This window comes from Rattus norvegicus, chromosome 3 (assembly GCF_036323735.1).
Source record: "Rattus norvegicus strain BN/NHsdMcwi chromosome 3, GRCr8, whole genome shotgun sequence".
Lineage (NCBI taxonomy): Eukaryota > Metazoa > Chordata > Mammalia > Rodentia > Muridae > Rattus > Rattus norvegicus.
Window position 1 is genome coordinate 71323094 of NC_086021.1, and position 13149 is coordinate 71336242.

General features: G+C 42.3%; 1 protein-coding gene across 2 annotated transcripts in view; it reads right to left on the minus strand.

The window, feature by feature from the left end:
• The window catches only part of Ttc21b (tetratricopeptide repeat domain 21B), a 74512-nt gene that overhangs the window by 53669 nt on the left and 7694 nt on the right, over nt 1-13149 (minus strand). The window contains exons 4-7 of one of the 2 annotated variants that reach the window (NM_001191737.2): nt 11379-11545; nt 9671-9793; nt 3776-3933; nt 725-809 (exon numbers count right to left, since the gene is read on the minus strand). In NM_001191737.2, coding sequence (NP_001178666.1) covers nt 725-809; nt 3776-3933; nt 9671-9793; nt 11379-11545 — 533 coding nt within the window. Of the gene's footprint in view, nt 1-724; nt 810-2478; nt 3707-3775; nt 3934-9670; nt 9794-11378; nt 11546-13149 lie in introns of those variants that run through there. The other variant, XM_039104488.2, reaches the window with a different exon arrangement.

Genomic DNA, 13149 nt, shown 5'->3' on the forward strand with positions numbered 1-13149 from the left:
TAGACAGCTTAGTTCATATTTGAACTGGTTTCTACAACAGAAAAGTCTTGAAAGTCATTAGTATAAATAATCGTTGTTGTTTCTGGTTTGTTTCTTTCGGGGCTGAGAATCAGCTTGACTGGTACAAACTAGGCAAACCTCTCTCCCACTGAGCTGTAGTCCCAGCTCCAATTAATAAACAAAAAGTCCATAGAAGATTTGATCCACTAAGACTCTTCTACTGTCCACTGAAGTACGTGCTAGGTACTGTTACATTAGCCAAGTTAGACATACAGACCTCTTGTACAACACCATTGGCTACAGATTAGAGTTTTACTCCTTTGCTAGTGTCCAGTGAGTGTGTGCAGTAACACTGAAACAGGTGGACACTATTACAAGGACTTGGTCCTAAGCTCATTTAGCTCACACAAACTCAATTGAGTGGCCAACAGACTGTGAATCTTATTTGCATATTTATATTCATATCTAGACCACAGTGCTATGTGTCAGCATGTTATATAAAGATACATATACCCTTATTAATTTGAGAGAAGTTTCCCTACATACTTTTGCTTTACTAGATGCTAAAGTCTTTGTAACATAGTTCTAACAACCAATTAAAAGCTATAATAAACATTCTGAGATAGAACTTCAAGCTTCGAAAGAATATGTTCACATGCATTGATAATGGTGTGTGATGAAATCATCTTGACATGGGCGACTTCTGTCACACAGGACAATTTACCTTCTCTATGTCCCCTTCCCTACACAGATAATATAAAGCCAGCATTCTCAGCGCCTCCACATTGTGGCCGTCCTGAAGCAGCAACCTGCAGGAAAACACGCCAGTTAATAACTGTCGTCGTCGTTGTTGTCGTCATTGTCGTTGTCGTTGTCGTTGTTGCAGGGCTTAAAAGTTTGGAGGCTTGACTCTTATACTGCTCCAATAAGTAGTTTTATCCAGAAAACCAGGAGATGATTAGTTAGAAGGTTATCTGCAATGTAACTTTTAATGTTTTAAGGTAGGACTAGAAGTTGGGACTGCTTCATTTAATACTGTGGAACTGCTACTTAAAGTATCAGTTACTGATACACAGCAGCGTGTTAAACGTTGACTTCAGGAGCTGGAGACATGGCTCAGTGGTTACGAGCACCTGCTGCTCCCGGAGAGGACCTGGGTCCAGTTCCAAGTCCCCAGCAGCCCAGGGGAGCTGACACTGCCACCTGGTCTCCGAGGGAACCACATGCACGTGTCGCAGTTACACAAGCAGGCGAAGCCTTCATATAAATAAAACAAGTGAAGAAGCGAAAATTGAAGAAGTTGAATTTACCTCAAGGTTTTCGTTAAAGAAATTCTAAGAATGCCAGAACGAGTGGAATATTTACATATGCAGATTTAGTCAGAAATTTAAAATAGATTCCTATGTGATAAAATACAAATTGGAAAATTTGAAATCATTTATTAATCACCAGGAGAAAAATAGGCATAAGTTTAGCAAGACATAGTCTATGCTATAAGAATTCTTTTTTTTTTGAATTCTTATCAAATTTTATTAAGTGGCATAATAAAAGTAACTGTTCAAAAGGGGTCATGTACAAGGCATTCTCTCAGGCGTATATGAAACAATGAATTTCTGGTTCACTTTTTCTCCCTTCTTCCTTTTGCCGTGCAAATGTGCAGTTCTCTGAAGAAACAGTGCTATACGGCACTGTGACTACTGACTGGGCTATTTTCCCTGCTTCCGCCAAAGGGATGACGGCAGTGATATTTACTTTCTCTGCCACTCACTGTTGAAATGAACCAATTGGAGTCAGATTAGAATACAGATAGGCAGGTTTATTGGGAGTCTCCTCTTAGGCTAGGGAAGTCAACATGGGAAGAGAGAAGGTGCGGAAGGAGAAGGGAAGGAGAGAAAAAGCATGTGTGGAGAAATAAGGGCAGGAAAATAAGAAGGAGGGGGAAGGGAAGCGGAGGAGGAAGAGAAAAGTAGAGGAGCATAAACTGTTTAGGTAAATAGGGAAGAGCCTGTCAGGAAAGGGCAGTCCACTGAGGGATGTTGAGAGAAACTGGAGGCCAGGTCTGCTTTGATATGTAAAATATGCACCTTGGTCCCTGGTCCCAGGGTCCTCATTCAAACAGGCAGGACAAAGACCTCAGCCTACACTGCAGAGGCAGTCTGTTTCTGTCTCAGCTCTTGTGTCTTTCCTATTCCCAGAGAAACAGTTCACCCGTGCAGTTACCGCTGGTTACTGGGGTCTAAAACTTGAAGCAGAGACCTAGTAAATCAAATCCCACCTGAGATCAGCCAGTTTAGATTACTGATGTGCACATGAGAAACCGCTGCAGAGTGTTTTACTCTGAGACGCGTAGTTGTTTGTTCCACACCAATTGCTGTCTGACAAGATATAGCTCAGTTTGAGTTAAACAGGTTCCCCCAAATAATCTATAGGTAGTTGAATACCTATAAATGTTGGATAAAACATTTAACAGGTTTGTACCTTACGTTCGTTCATCTGCAAAGTGGGAGTACTGATGTCTACCTCTTGGGTATTAACCACCTTCCCATCAGCCAGGCCCTCTGAGCACTTTGCAACAGGCCATTCATAACTTCATTCAAGATGTTCAGACCAAGCGGCCTGGGGTCTGCATCTTTCTGCAGTCTCTGCCTTCCTAGCTAAAACATATCGAAAGTCCAGTCATTTCTCAAAGCACCTTAAGGGTGACAGCCCTGCCCTGGCTCCCTCACCAGCAATCCTCTTTCATATGGCTGCGCATGCAAAATTTTACCCCCACTCCCTTCTCCACGCAGAGTTCTCAAAACAACAATGACTCTAGTAAATGTAATTCAGACCACGATACTCCTTTATACATAACACAACTTTGTGTCAGAAGAAATGTCAAACCCTTCCGCTGGTGCACGAGGTCCTTCCTGGCTCAGCACCCCTTCCTTCCCACTGCCTTCTCAAAGGCTCTACCCTATGACAGTTTCAATGGCCTCAGGCTCTCTGTAGGCTCCTACTTGTGTAAGACCTTCCCTTGGGTATCTGCCTGGTTTTCATCCATGCTTCAAGTTTTTCCTCAAATGCTATTCTTCAGTGAGGCCTTCCACAGCCACCTCGTAACTTCCCACCCCAACATACCATACTTCACTTTTCTTCCTCCTCAGCACCTGTGTTTAATACACTGCATAAGTTAATTGTGCTGGTTACATATGGTTTCTTTCATTTCAATATTAACTTCCCAATGGTGGAGAAACTTATTGTTTTACGGAGTATCTAAATAGATACTCAGATATTGATGCAAATCAACACACTCAGGGTGTTTTACATGTGTATGTTATTGCATGTGTGTGCTGCTATGTGTTTGTTACCCATGTACATGTGCGCATTCATGTGGACGACCAAAACTGGCATCCTGTGTCTTCCCCAATCACTCTTTACCTTACACACTGAGGCAGTCAGTCAGTAGCTTTTGCTTTGGGAACTCCCTGTCTGTGCTCCTACAAAGGAGGATTATAACTGAGGCAGCTTTAATGAGGAGGTCAGAATCTTCAGGCTAGACAGCAAGCACTTTAAGCACTAAGTCACCTCTCCAGCCCAAACTCTGTTTTAAAAAGCAATACAGTTTTAAGTACTTTTTCAATTCTCTGTTGCTTAAAATAAAACCACTCTTATTACTTGAAAAAATTAAGTTTTATGTTGTATAAATCAGGTAATGGACTGAACAAAACCTGATTTTCTTTTTCCTCATGTATAACTAGATCCAAAGAGGATGTGATATCATTTTCCACATAACCTTTGCGCCGTCTCCACCGTCTGATCCCAATCCTGCAAAGCCAGTTGTAATTTCATTTTCTTCTCAAAAGCAGGAAGGAAGCTCGGGAAGTTCACAATTATCTGACTCACAGTCTCCAGAGCTCCAGAATAATTCTGTCGCATCTCAAGGCACAGTACCTAATGGGAGACAAAAATGATGTCAAAACCATGGCCCTGGACATCAGGCCTTCTCAGGCCAGCCTAGGCTACAGCGTAAGTTCCAGATTAGCCTGGGCTACAGCAGAATACTGCTGCTTAATATTTCATGATTTTTTTTCCACAAAGAGCACATAATTTTGTGTAGAAAAAAAGTTTTTATCAAAATCACACCTTAAAATAGCACAGAAAAATTATGTTATATCAGCAATTTTACACTGAAAGAGACTGTTAATGTATTGATTAACCTATTAACAGGATAGAACTTAAAATATTGTGCCAAAGGATTAGGAAGCCAAGACAGGAAGATGGCTAGCATTTAAAGTTAGTTTGTCTCCTGTCTTCTACATGGCTAACCTGGGATGTAGTACAGAGTAAGACCCTGTTTCAAAAATCAAACAAGTAAAAGGAAAAAAAAAAAAAAGAGTTGTTTGATCAGGGCGGAAAAATTACCTTTAGAGAATAAAGTCTCTCTAGGAGACTTTTAAGTAGCATATGAAATTCAAGCAGTTTTATAAACGTTACACTGTGTTTTGTCAATGTTACACTGTGTTTTGTCAATGTTACACTGTGTTTTGTCAATGTTACACTGTGTTTTGTTAATGTTACACTGTGTTTTGTCAATGTTACACTGTGTTTTGTCAATGTTACACTGTGTTTTGTCAATGTTACACTGTGTTTTGTCAATGTTCTACCAACTGCCATGAGCTCACTTCAGTTCTAGGAATTATCTTAAGGAAGTAATTGAAAGAGAGACATCACAAAGAGGCACACCCATGGTGGTTATTGGCCAGCTGTTGGAGTATAAAGGGAAATAAAAATTAACCCACAGTGTCCAAAAAGGAGTCATTACCTAATAATTCACTCATTTAGCAGGAGATTTGGTGGTCCTAAGAAGGAGGCAGGAATTTTGCAACTTCTATTCACTGACACAAAGGATACCTTTTGGCTATGACGGTTAGGTAGTAATAGTTACTTTTCTTACTCAAGTGTTAGTATGCTTTCTGGAGATATTTTTTTTACAGTGTCTGTGTATTGTATGTCTTGTTTCTTCCAGGAGAAAATAAGTTGTAAGTGTAATCAGTATATTGACAATCCATGGGGTCTACAAGATGACTCAGGAGCAAGCCATCTGCCACTTTTAAATTTTTTTCTTCTAGATTATCTTTGTTTTGCCTCAGTATATTTCAACTAACAATTAACATTTGTCTCAATATTTAATATGTAAATATTCTTTTACATATAGTTATAGAAAAGTATAGTCACCAATAAATCCATTATGCCAAAGTAAAATAAATTTCCAGATAACTGACAATAATAGAAGAAAGAATAAATTTTAGTGCACATTCTCTCTCTCATCTACCTACAGAGCAGTACTGAAAATAATGAAGCCCTGCCAGAGAGAGCTGAGTGTCACTATCTATACCCTGGTTTCTTAGTTCCTCCCACAGGAACACAAAGCTGCATCTTAGGTCACACTAAACCAGCCTGCGCTTAATTCTGAGTAGGAATATTAATGTGGCTCTTTTAATCAATTGAAAAGTATGTCATAATTATTGTCATACAAAGTAAGACCATGGATATGCCAGAGCTTCAGTTTTTTGTCTCTTCCAAAACTGAACTTGAAACCGAATTGCCAAACCAACAGTTACTGGGAGGTGAAGCCTGGCTGGTGACAGTCCCATCATGAAAATGTAATGCCACTGTAAACGGCCTATGGTGATGGTGTCCACCTTTTTAGTCTACCCTGTGGGGAACAGAACTTCTCCATTAGGAAAGACTGTTCAAGGGGCCATTTTGGAAGAGTCAGGGCCCTGACCAGATATCACACTTGCTAGTACCTTGATTTTGCATGTCCCGGCCATTAGAATTGAGAATAGATTTCTGTCCCTTATAAACCATCATGTCTCAGACTTCTTTGTTTTAGTTGTCTTTCATGGGGTTAGGGTTAGGGTGTGTCTTCTAAAACAGCTTTCTATGTAGCCTAGACCTCCTGACAGTCCTCTGACCTTCAAAGTACTGGGATTGTAAGTGTAAGTCACTATGTCTATAATGTCTCCAGTGTCTTTGTCACAGCAACATAAACTAGATAATACCACAGTAACTTAGATAAGTCATTTAAATCAATAATTAGCAATCAGCATCATGGTAAAAGTGTAAAATCCTTCATATTAACACCTAAAACTACCTAACCCTGGAAGGTTACAAATTCGCTATCCTTTAAAGAACAGGGTACAGGAAGACAATTAAGAAGAATTGACAGTAGGGTTGGGGTTTTAGCTCAGTGGTAGAGCGCTTGCCTAGCAAGCGCAAGGCCCTGGGTTCGGTCCCCAGCTCTGAAAAAAAAAATTTAAAAAAAAAAAAAAAAGAAGAATTGACAGTGCCCGACTCCTGTACCATGGCAATGAGGAAGGCCTGGAATCCAGTCACCCTGAATACTAATCAGGCTGACTGATGTCTGAACCAACTCATCACCCTTCGAAACTGACACACATGGCGATGCTAACAAGAAACAGATGGTAGTCATTGCCTCTTTTTCCTCTTTATCATAAATAAGCCTTTTAATTAATTATTTAGATAGTCTCATGACATACCCTATACTGGTCTTGATCTGCCCATTTCTGTCTTCCAGTTGCTCAGAGTCTACCACCATGCCTGGATTAATTAATTAATTTTCATATTTTAAGAAAATTAAAAAGCACTAGGGATATAGCTCAGTTGTAAAGCACTTGCTTAGTCCACAGCACTGCATGCATATATAACAAAAAAGCATTTTGAAGATTTTTTTAAAACTATGTGTATGTGTGTGTCTTTGTGGGAGTATATCACATGAGCAGTGTTGCTCATGGAAGCTAGAAAAGGGCACTGGATGCCTTGGAGTTGAAGTCTCAGGCAGTGGGAAACGGTGAGGTACATGGTCCTGGGAATAGAACCAAGAGGTCTTACATGCTGAGTCATCTTTCCAGCTCTCAGAATGGCAATGACACACTTTTTCTTTAAGTTTGACTTATGGTGGTGTTTGAGCGCAGGTATGCAGAGGCCACAGCACATGTGTGGAGTTCAGAGACAAATCAGAAGAGTCAGTTCTGTCTGATTGAGGCACAGTCTTTCTTATTGTCTCTCCCCACTGTGCACACCAGGGTAGTTTGCCTATAAGCTTCTGAGTAATTCTCCTGTCCCCACCCCTCATCTTACCAGAGTGCTGGAATCAAACTGTGTGTGCGTGTGTGTGTGTGTGCGTGTGGGGGTGTGTGTGTGTGGTGTGCGTGTGTGTGTGGTGTGTGTATGTGTGCGTGTGTGTGTGTGGTGTGGTGTGGGTTGGTGTGTGTGGTGTGGTGTGGTTTGGTGTGTGTGGTGTGGTTTGGTGTGTGTGTGTGGTGTGGTGTGTGTGTGTGTATGTGTGTGGTGTGTGTATGTGTGTGGTGTGTGTATGTGTGTGTGTGTGGTGTGGTGTGTGTGTGTGTGGTGTGGTGTGTGTGTGTGTGTGTGTGGTGTGTGTGTGTGGTGTGTGTGTGTGTGTGGTGTGGTGTGGTTTGGTGTGTGTGTGTGGTGTGGTGTGCGTGTGTGTATGTGTGTGGTGTGTGTATGTGTGTGGTGTGTGTATGTGTGTGTGTGTGGTGTGGTGTGTGTGTGTGTGGTGTGGTGTGTGTGTGTGTGTGTGTGTGGTGTGGTGTGTGTGTGGTGTGTGTGTGTGGTGTGGTGTGGTTTGGTGTGTGTGTGTGTGGTGTGGTGTGCATGTGTGTATGTGTGTGGTGTGTGTATGTGTGTGGTGTGTGTATGTGTGTGTGTGTGGTGTGGTGTGTGTGTGTGTGGTGTGGTGTGTGTGTGTGGTGTGTGTGTGTGTGTGGTGTGGTGTGGTGTGTGTGTGTGGTGTGGTGTGTGTGTGTGGTGTGGTGTGGTGTGTGTGTGTGTGGTGTGGTGTGGTGTGTGTGTGTGGTGTGGTGTGTGTGTGTGGTGTGGTGTGGTGTGTGTGTGTGTGGTGTGGTGTGGTGTGTGTGTGTGGTGTGGTGTGTGTGTGTGTGGTGTGGTGTGTGTGTGTGTGGTGTGGTGTGTGTGTGTGTGTGGTGTGTGTGTGTGTGGTGTGGTGTGTGTGTGTGGTGTGGTGTGTGTGTGTGGTGTGTGTGTGTGTGGTGTGGTGTGCGTGTGTGTATGTGTGTGGTGTGTGTAGTGTGTATGTGTGTGTGTGTGTGTGGTGTGGTGTGTGTGGTGTGGTGTGGTGTGTGTGTGTGTGGTGTGGTGTGGTGTGTGTGTGTGGTGTGGTGTGTGTGTGTGTGGTGTGGTGTGTGTGTGTGTGGTGTGGTGTGTGTGTGTGTGTGTGGTGTGTGTGTGTGGTGTGGTGTGTGTGTGTGGTGTGGTGTGTGTGTGTGGTGTGTGTGTGTGGTGTGGTGTGCGTGTGTGTATGTGTGTGGTGTGTGTAGTGTGTATGTGTGTGTGTGTGTGTGGTGTGGTGTGTGTGGTGTGGTGTGTGTGTGTGTGTGTGTGTGGTGTGGTGTGTGTGTGTGTGGTGTGGTGTGTGTGTGTGTGTGGTGTGGTGTGTGTGTGTGGTGTGTGTGTGTGGTGTGGTGTGGTGTGTGTGTGTGGTGTGGTATGTGTGTGTGTGTAAGTCACAGATGTTGCATCCTTATGTTTCAGAGTGCCTTTTACACACTAACCCATCTCACCAGTTCCAATCCTTTATTGCACCTTCATTCACTCATCATGTGTGTGTGCCTGCTGGTGAGTCTGCAGGTGTCTGTGAGGCACACAGAGGTGGGAGGACAGCTCCCAGGAGTTTTCTGGGTTCTCTCTTGCCACCGTGTACATTGTGGAAATTAACTCTGGTTGCTGGGCTCTGTGGCAGGCTCTGAGCTACCTCACTGTAGCCCACTGATTAATTTTGAAACGTGTTCAGAAGATATTAGTGCAGACAGATGCAAGTGTGTAACTTAAATAATACAACTCAACAGAGAGTTTTTAAGATTGTCAATTGTGTATTCTCAAAATGCAAGTCCGATAATACAACTTACCTGTTCAAGCTTTGCACCAGCTACCTTTAGGTCCACCTCTCCTTGTCATCTCTGACCATGGCTCCACACGTCCCTTTCCTCTGACCTTTAACTTCCCACACTCATCCTCCTGACATGGATTGCTGGCTATGCCCTTAACGTGCCTTGAGGTATCTGAATCTGTCACCCCTCACTGTTAATGTTTCCCCACCATGCTATCAAGGCTGTACCCTCCTCGTCTATAAGTCTATGTTCAGAAGTCAAATGTACCGACTACGTCATCTCCAACTGCAAGTTCATGCCCCTCCTCCTGTCTCCTATCCCAGCTTCACTTTTTACTGGGCTTATGACCTGGTCCAGTTATACAGTAGGTAATTAACTTACCGACTTCCTCACTGTTCATCTCTCTAACAGAAGAGAAGCTCCAGGACATGACGTGTTCACCTTTTCCATGTCCTGCTTCTTCTCTAGTGATCCCTCACACATAACAGATGCAGGGACAACACTGCAGCAACGAACTCAAGGACCAATCGCCTCAGACATAACATCATTCCGGAACTCAGGCCCTTCGGTAGAGAAGTCACTTCTCTAGCTGTGTCCCTCACAGACGCAAGTCCCTCTGTCAGCTGACAACAGGACCGCAAATACAGTCTTTTGTGATCTACTAAGTTTTATTACATTTCAGGTGTTCTTTAAGTCTTCAGACATAATTTCTTCACTTGGACTCAACTCACCTTACCCAGCAGAGCAAAAATATCGTTTCCATCTTGTAATCCCTCCTCAAAATACCGTAGGGCTTTTTTAGCATAAGGTTCCTTCCCTCTTGTAATATCAAGCCATGCTTTCAAAATCGGTCCCTGGTAAAGAAAGATCGTACTGGAGTCAAATGAATAGCAAGAAATCTGTCAACACGAGGCTCACTCTGAGCATGTGTGGCCTCTCTTTGAGTAGTTCTTTCAGTGAACTAGGGCAGGAACTGAGATGACGCCTTACTTCGCCCAGGATAAAGACCAAGGTAATGCACAGTGATCTTCACAAGTTATCTAGTGAATTAGATAAATTCCTGGGAAATTAGAAACTGAAATCATGGATGCGTCTAATGGATTGGAAGGTTTGTAGGATTTCAAAGAAGATATTTTGTTCTTAATGTCATATAAGAAATGGAATATGGTCTGAGAGATGAGTAAACAAGAAGAAAAAAAAGAAAAGAAATGGGATATGTTCTAGCAATGATTTTAAGATTAACTTACAGGCATTTAAAGAGGTTATTCTTGCCTCCCTGAATAGTCACCTGAAAATATGGGTCAGATTCTCAACCAGCTTCCCATCAACTAAGGAGACCACTTTACAATCTGAATGGGCTCCAAAGATATTTCTGTGGAGTAATTGACAATATATAGTTCCAGCCCTGGAACCTTCTAAACCTTAGAATATTAAGCTTCTTTCCTTTTCCTGACATTCACAAGCTATTCTGTTTTGCCAACAATTGAACCACAGTAAAGACAAACATGACATCTCTCTCCATGTGGATCAGCTGGCAAATCCTGGTGGGCTGTTAACAGTTTTGATTTGTAGTCCTCTAGTCTCAATATCTTCTGCCAGAATATATTATTTTCTCCAAATTTTAGTTTCTGTCTGAATCAATTCAGTCTATAAACTATTAAAATAATCTTCTTGATCTGTGCTGTAATAAAGATTATTTAAAGCCTTCCATTATTTAAAGCCTTCAAAGATTTCTCAATGTCTATCCAATCATCTACAGATATTCTTACCTGGCAATCATATCCTTCTATCTCTCCACAGTTTCTTTTTACCATTTTCGCTTACAGTTTACGATCGTTTACCTCATGTTTCATCAAAGGTAGGCTCTCAAGGTGGCAGAAAGCAGGAGGTGAAAAGCCTCCTTCCATGTTTGCTGGTGAAAATGAATGCCTTGTGGGGGCAGGAATTGGAGGGTTTGCTGTTGGTTTTAGATGGAAGGCTTTCTAAACATTTTCTCTCAATCACCCACTTAACCTTGCAGATAGAGCCTTTCTCGGAGGAATGGTTCAAACAGAATAAGCAAGTAACGAATGTCTCCCTGAGCACTTTAATCACATCTCCTCACAGCCCTTCAAGTTCTCAGAATGTAAGTCATGTGCTCCAAGATGACTCACCAAGAAAATAAGGCCTGCACTGTCTTTATGCTTCAAATACGGATGGTACAGATGTGGGGGCAACGAGAGGGGAGGGAGTGAGGAGGAAGGAGAGGACAGAAAGGAAAGAAGAATACAGGACACAGTATCTCATCCACAGCTATTAGAGCAGCAACTCAAAGCCTTAGCCTGACCACATTACTGATATTTCAAAAGTAGTGAAGATATTTGCAAGTTAAACAAAGGATGCTACTACATACAGCACAGGATTTCTTCAACATTCGTATTAAATAAGAAAACTGGTCACCTCATTGCTATCATGTGGCATTTTTGACATTCTGTCAATATATTCTCTCGCCTTATCATGGCGACCAATGTGCCACAGAAACAGGCCTGCATGGTACAAGGCTTTGCGTCCGGCTTCCTTACGTTGCTCCTTCATTTTGGTATCTAATTCCAGGATAGCTTCTCTATCTGAGGAAGGAAAATAATATTAAACCTAAAACAAAATTAAATCCTAGATGGTGTGTATGGTAGGTCAGATTCCTAACCACGTGTGGAGGTCATTTATTCTTTCAAGGACAGCAGTATTACAAACAGAACACGCTGCGCATGCCATCTAGATACTGACAGTATTGCTGTTCATTTAAAAATGAATTAAAAAAGGAACCTTACTAATGTCTTATTTAACCAAGTGAGTCCAATAGAAATACAAAATTAATGAGTTTGTTGGTTTTAAAAACTAACCCTTTTAAATCGGCTTATTAAGTTTCCTTCAGAAAAAACATGTACATGTCATTAAGTAGAGTTGAAAAGCAGATCCATACACTCAACTTGTCCCTTATACAAATTGTTTAATAACTGGATCGAGTAGCATATTAGAATTTAAAAAGTACATGAAAAATTGGGCTGGCTAAGGTGGCTCAGTGTGTAAAAGGATTTCCAGCATAAGCTTGGTATCAGGGATTTGATCTGCAAACTCATGTCAAAGGGGTGATGTGGTGCCCTGCATGCCTAACCTTACCAGACCCGTGGAAGGCTAGACTTGGTGGCGTGCATATGTAACCTCAGTTCTCCTGCAGCAAGATGTGAGACAGACTTTGCTGCTGTGTTCTATGTCAACTTAACATTAAACTACCGTCATTTGGGAAACTCAATTGACAAAATGACCCTACAAGATGAGCCCTGGGCCATTTTCTTCATTAATCATTGATACAGGAGGGCCAAGCTAACTGTCTGATGCCAGCTCTGGGTTGGTGGTCCTATATACTCTTAATAAAACAGGCTGAGCAAGCCATGAGGAGCAATCACCCTCTCCACCCTTCTGCCCTAATACCATGGTCTCTGGATCTGTTCCTGTCTCTTGGTTCCTGCCGTGATTTTCCTGGATAATGGACTACAAAGTATAAGGCGCAATAAACCCTTTTTCTCCCAAAGTGCTTTGCAAAATAGTGTTTTGTCACAGCAATGAAAACCCTACCTATAACAGAAATTGACACCAGGTCATGAGGTATTGCAGTGACAGACCTGATCATGGTGTTTTGGCGAGTACTGTGCAAAGCCTTTCGAACTTTGGAAAAGCCACTGAGTGCTCAGAGCTCGGTGGGCTGTTCTATGGTAATATAGACGCTAATGCTGAGAGCAGGACAGACGACTGAGGCCTCACTTGTGAACTCGAAGGAAGTTAGAGAGTCCCTCAAAGATTCTACCAAGGCAGCTTGATATTTCAAATGGAGAATCTGTGGTTCTAGTCAGCAGGGGCTAAAAATCAGACACGACTGACAGTAGCCAAGCACCAGTGAAGTTAAACTTTCAACTTACTGGGACAATCACTGCTGAGAAGCTGGACCTGGCAAATTGATGATGATTAAGTTAGAAGAGTCCAGCATCACTGGAGCAAGATGCTAGATCTTCTAGGAAGGGTTTCCTTGGCATTAGCAGCACACAGAAATCTGTGGTCCAAAGGAGACAGATAAACTTGGTACTATGTAACAGTCTCCCAGGTCTTAATGGTTTTGAAGGTATAAAAGCATCATAGGGAGAAACTGAGGCTTGCCACCAGGTGGCCAGTTTGGAGT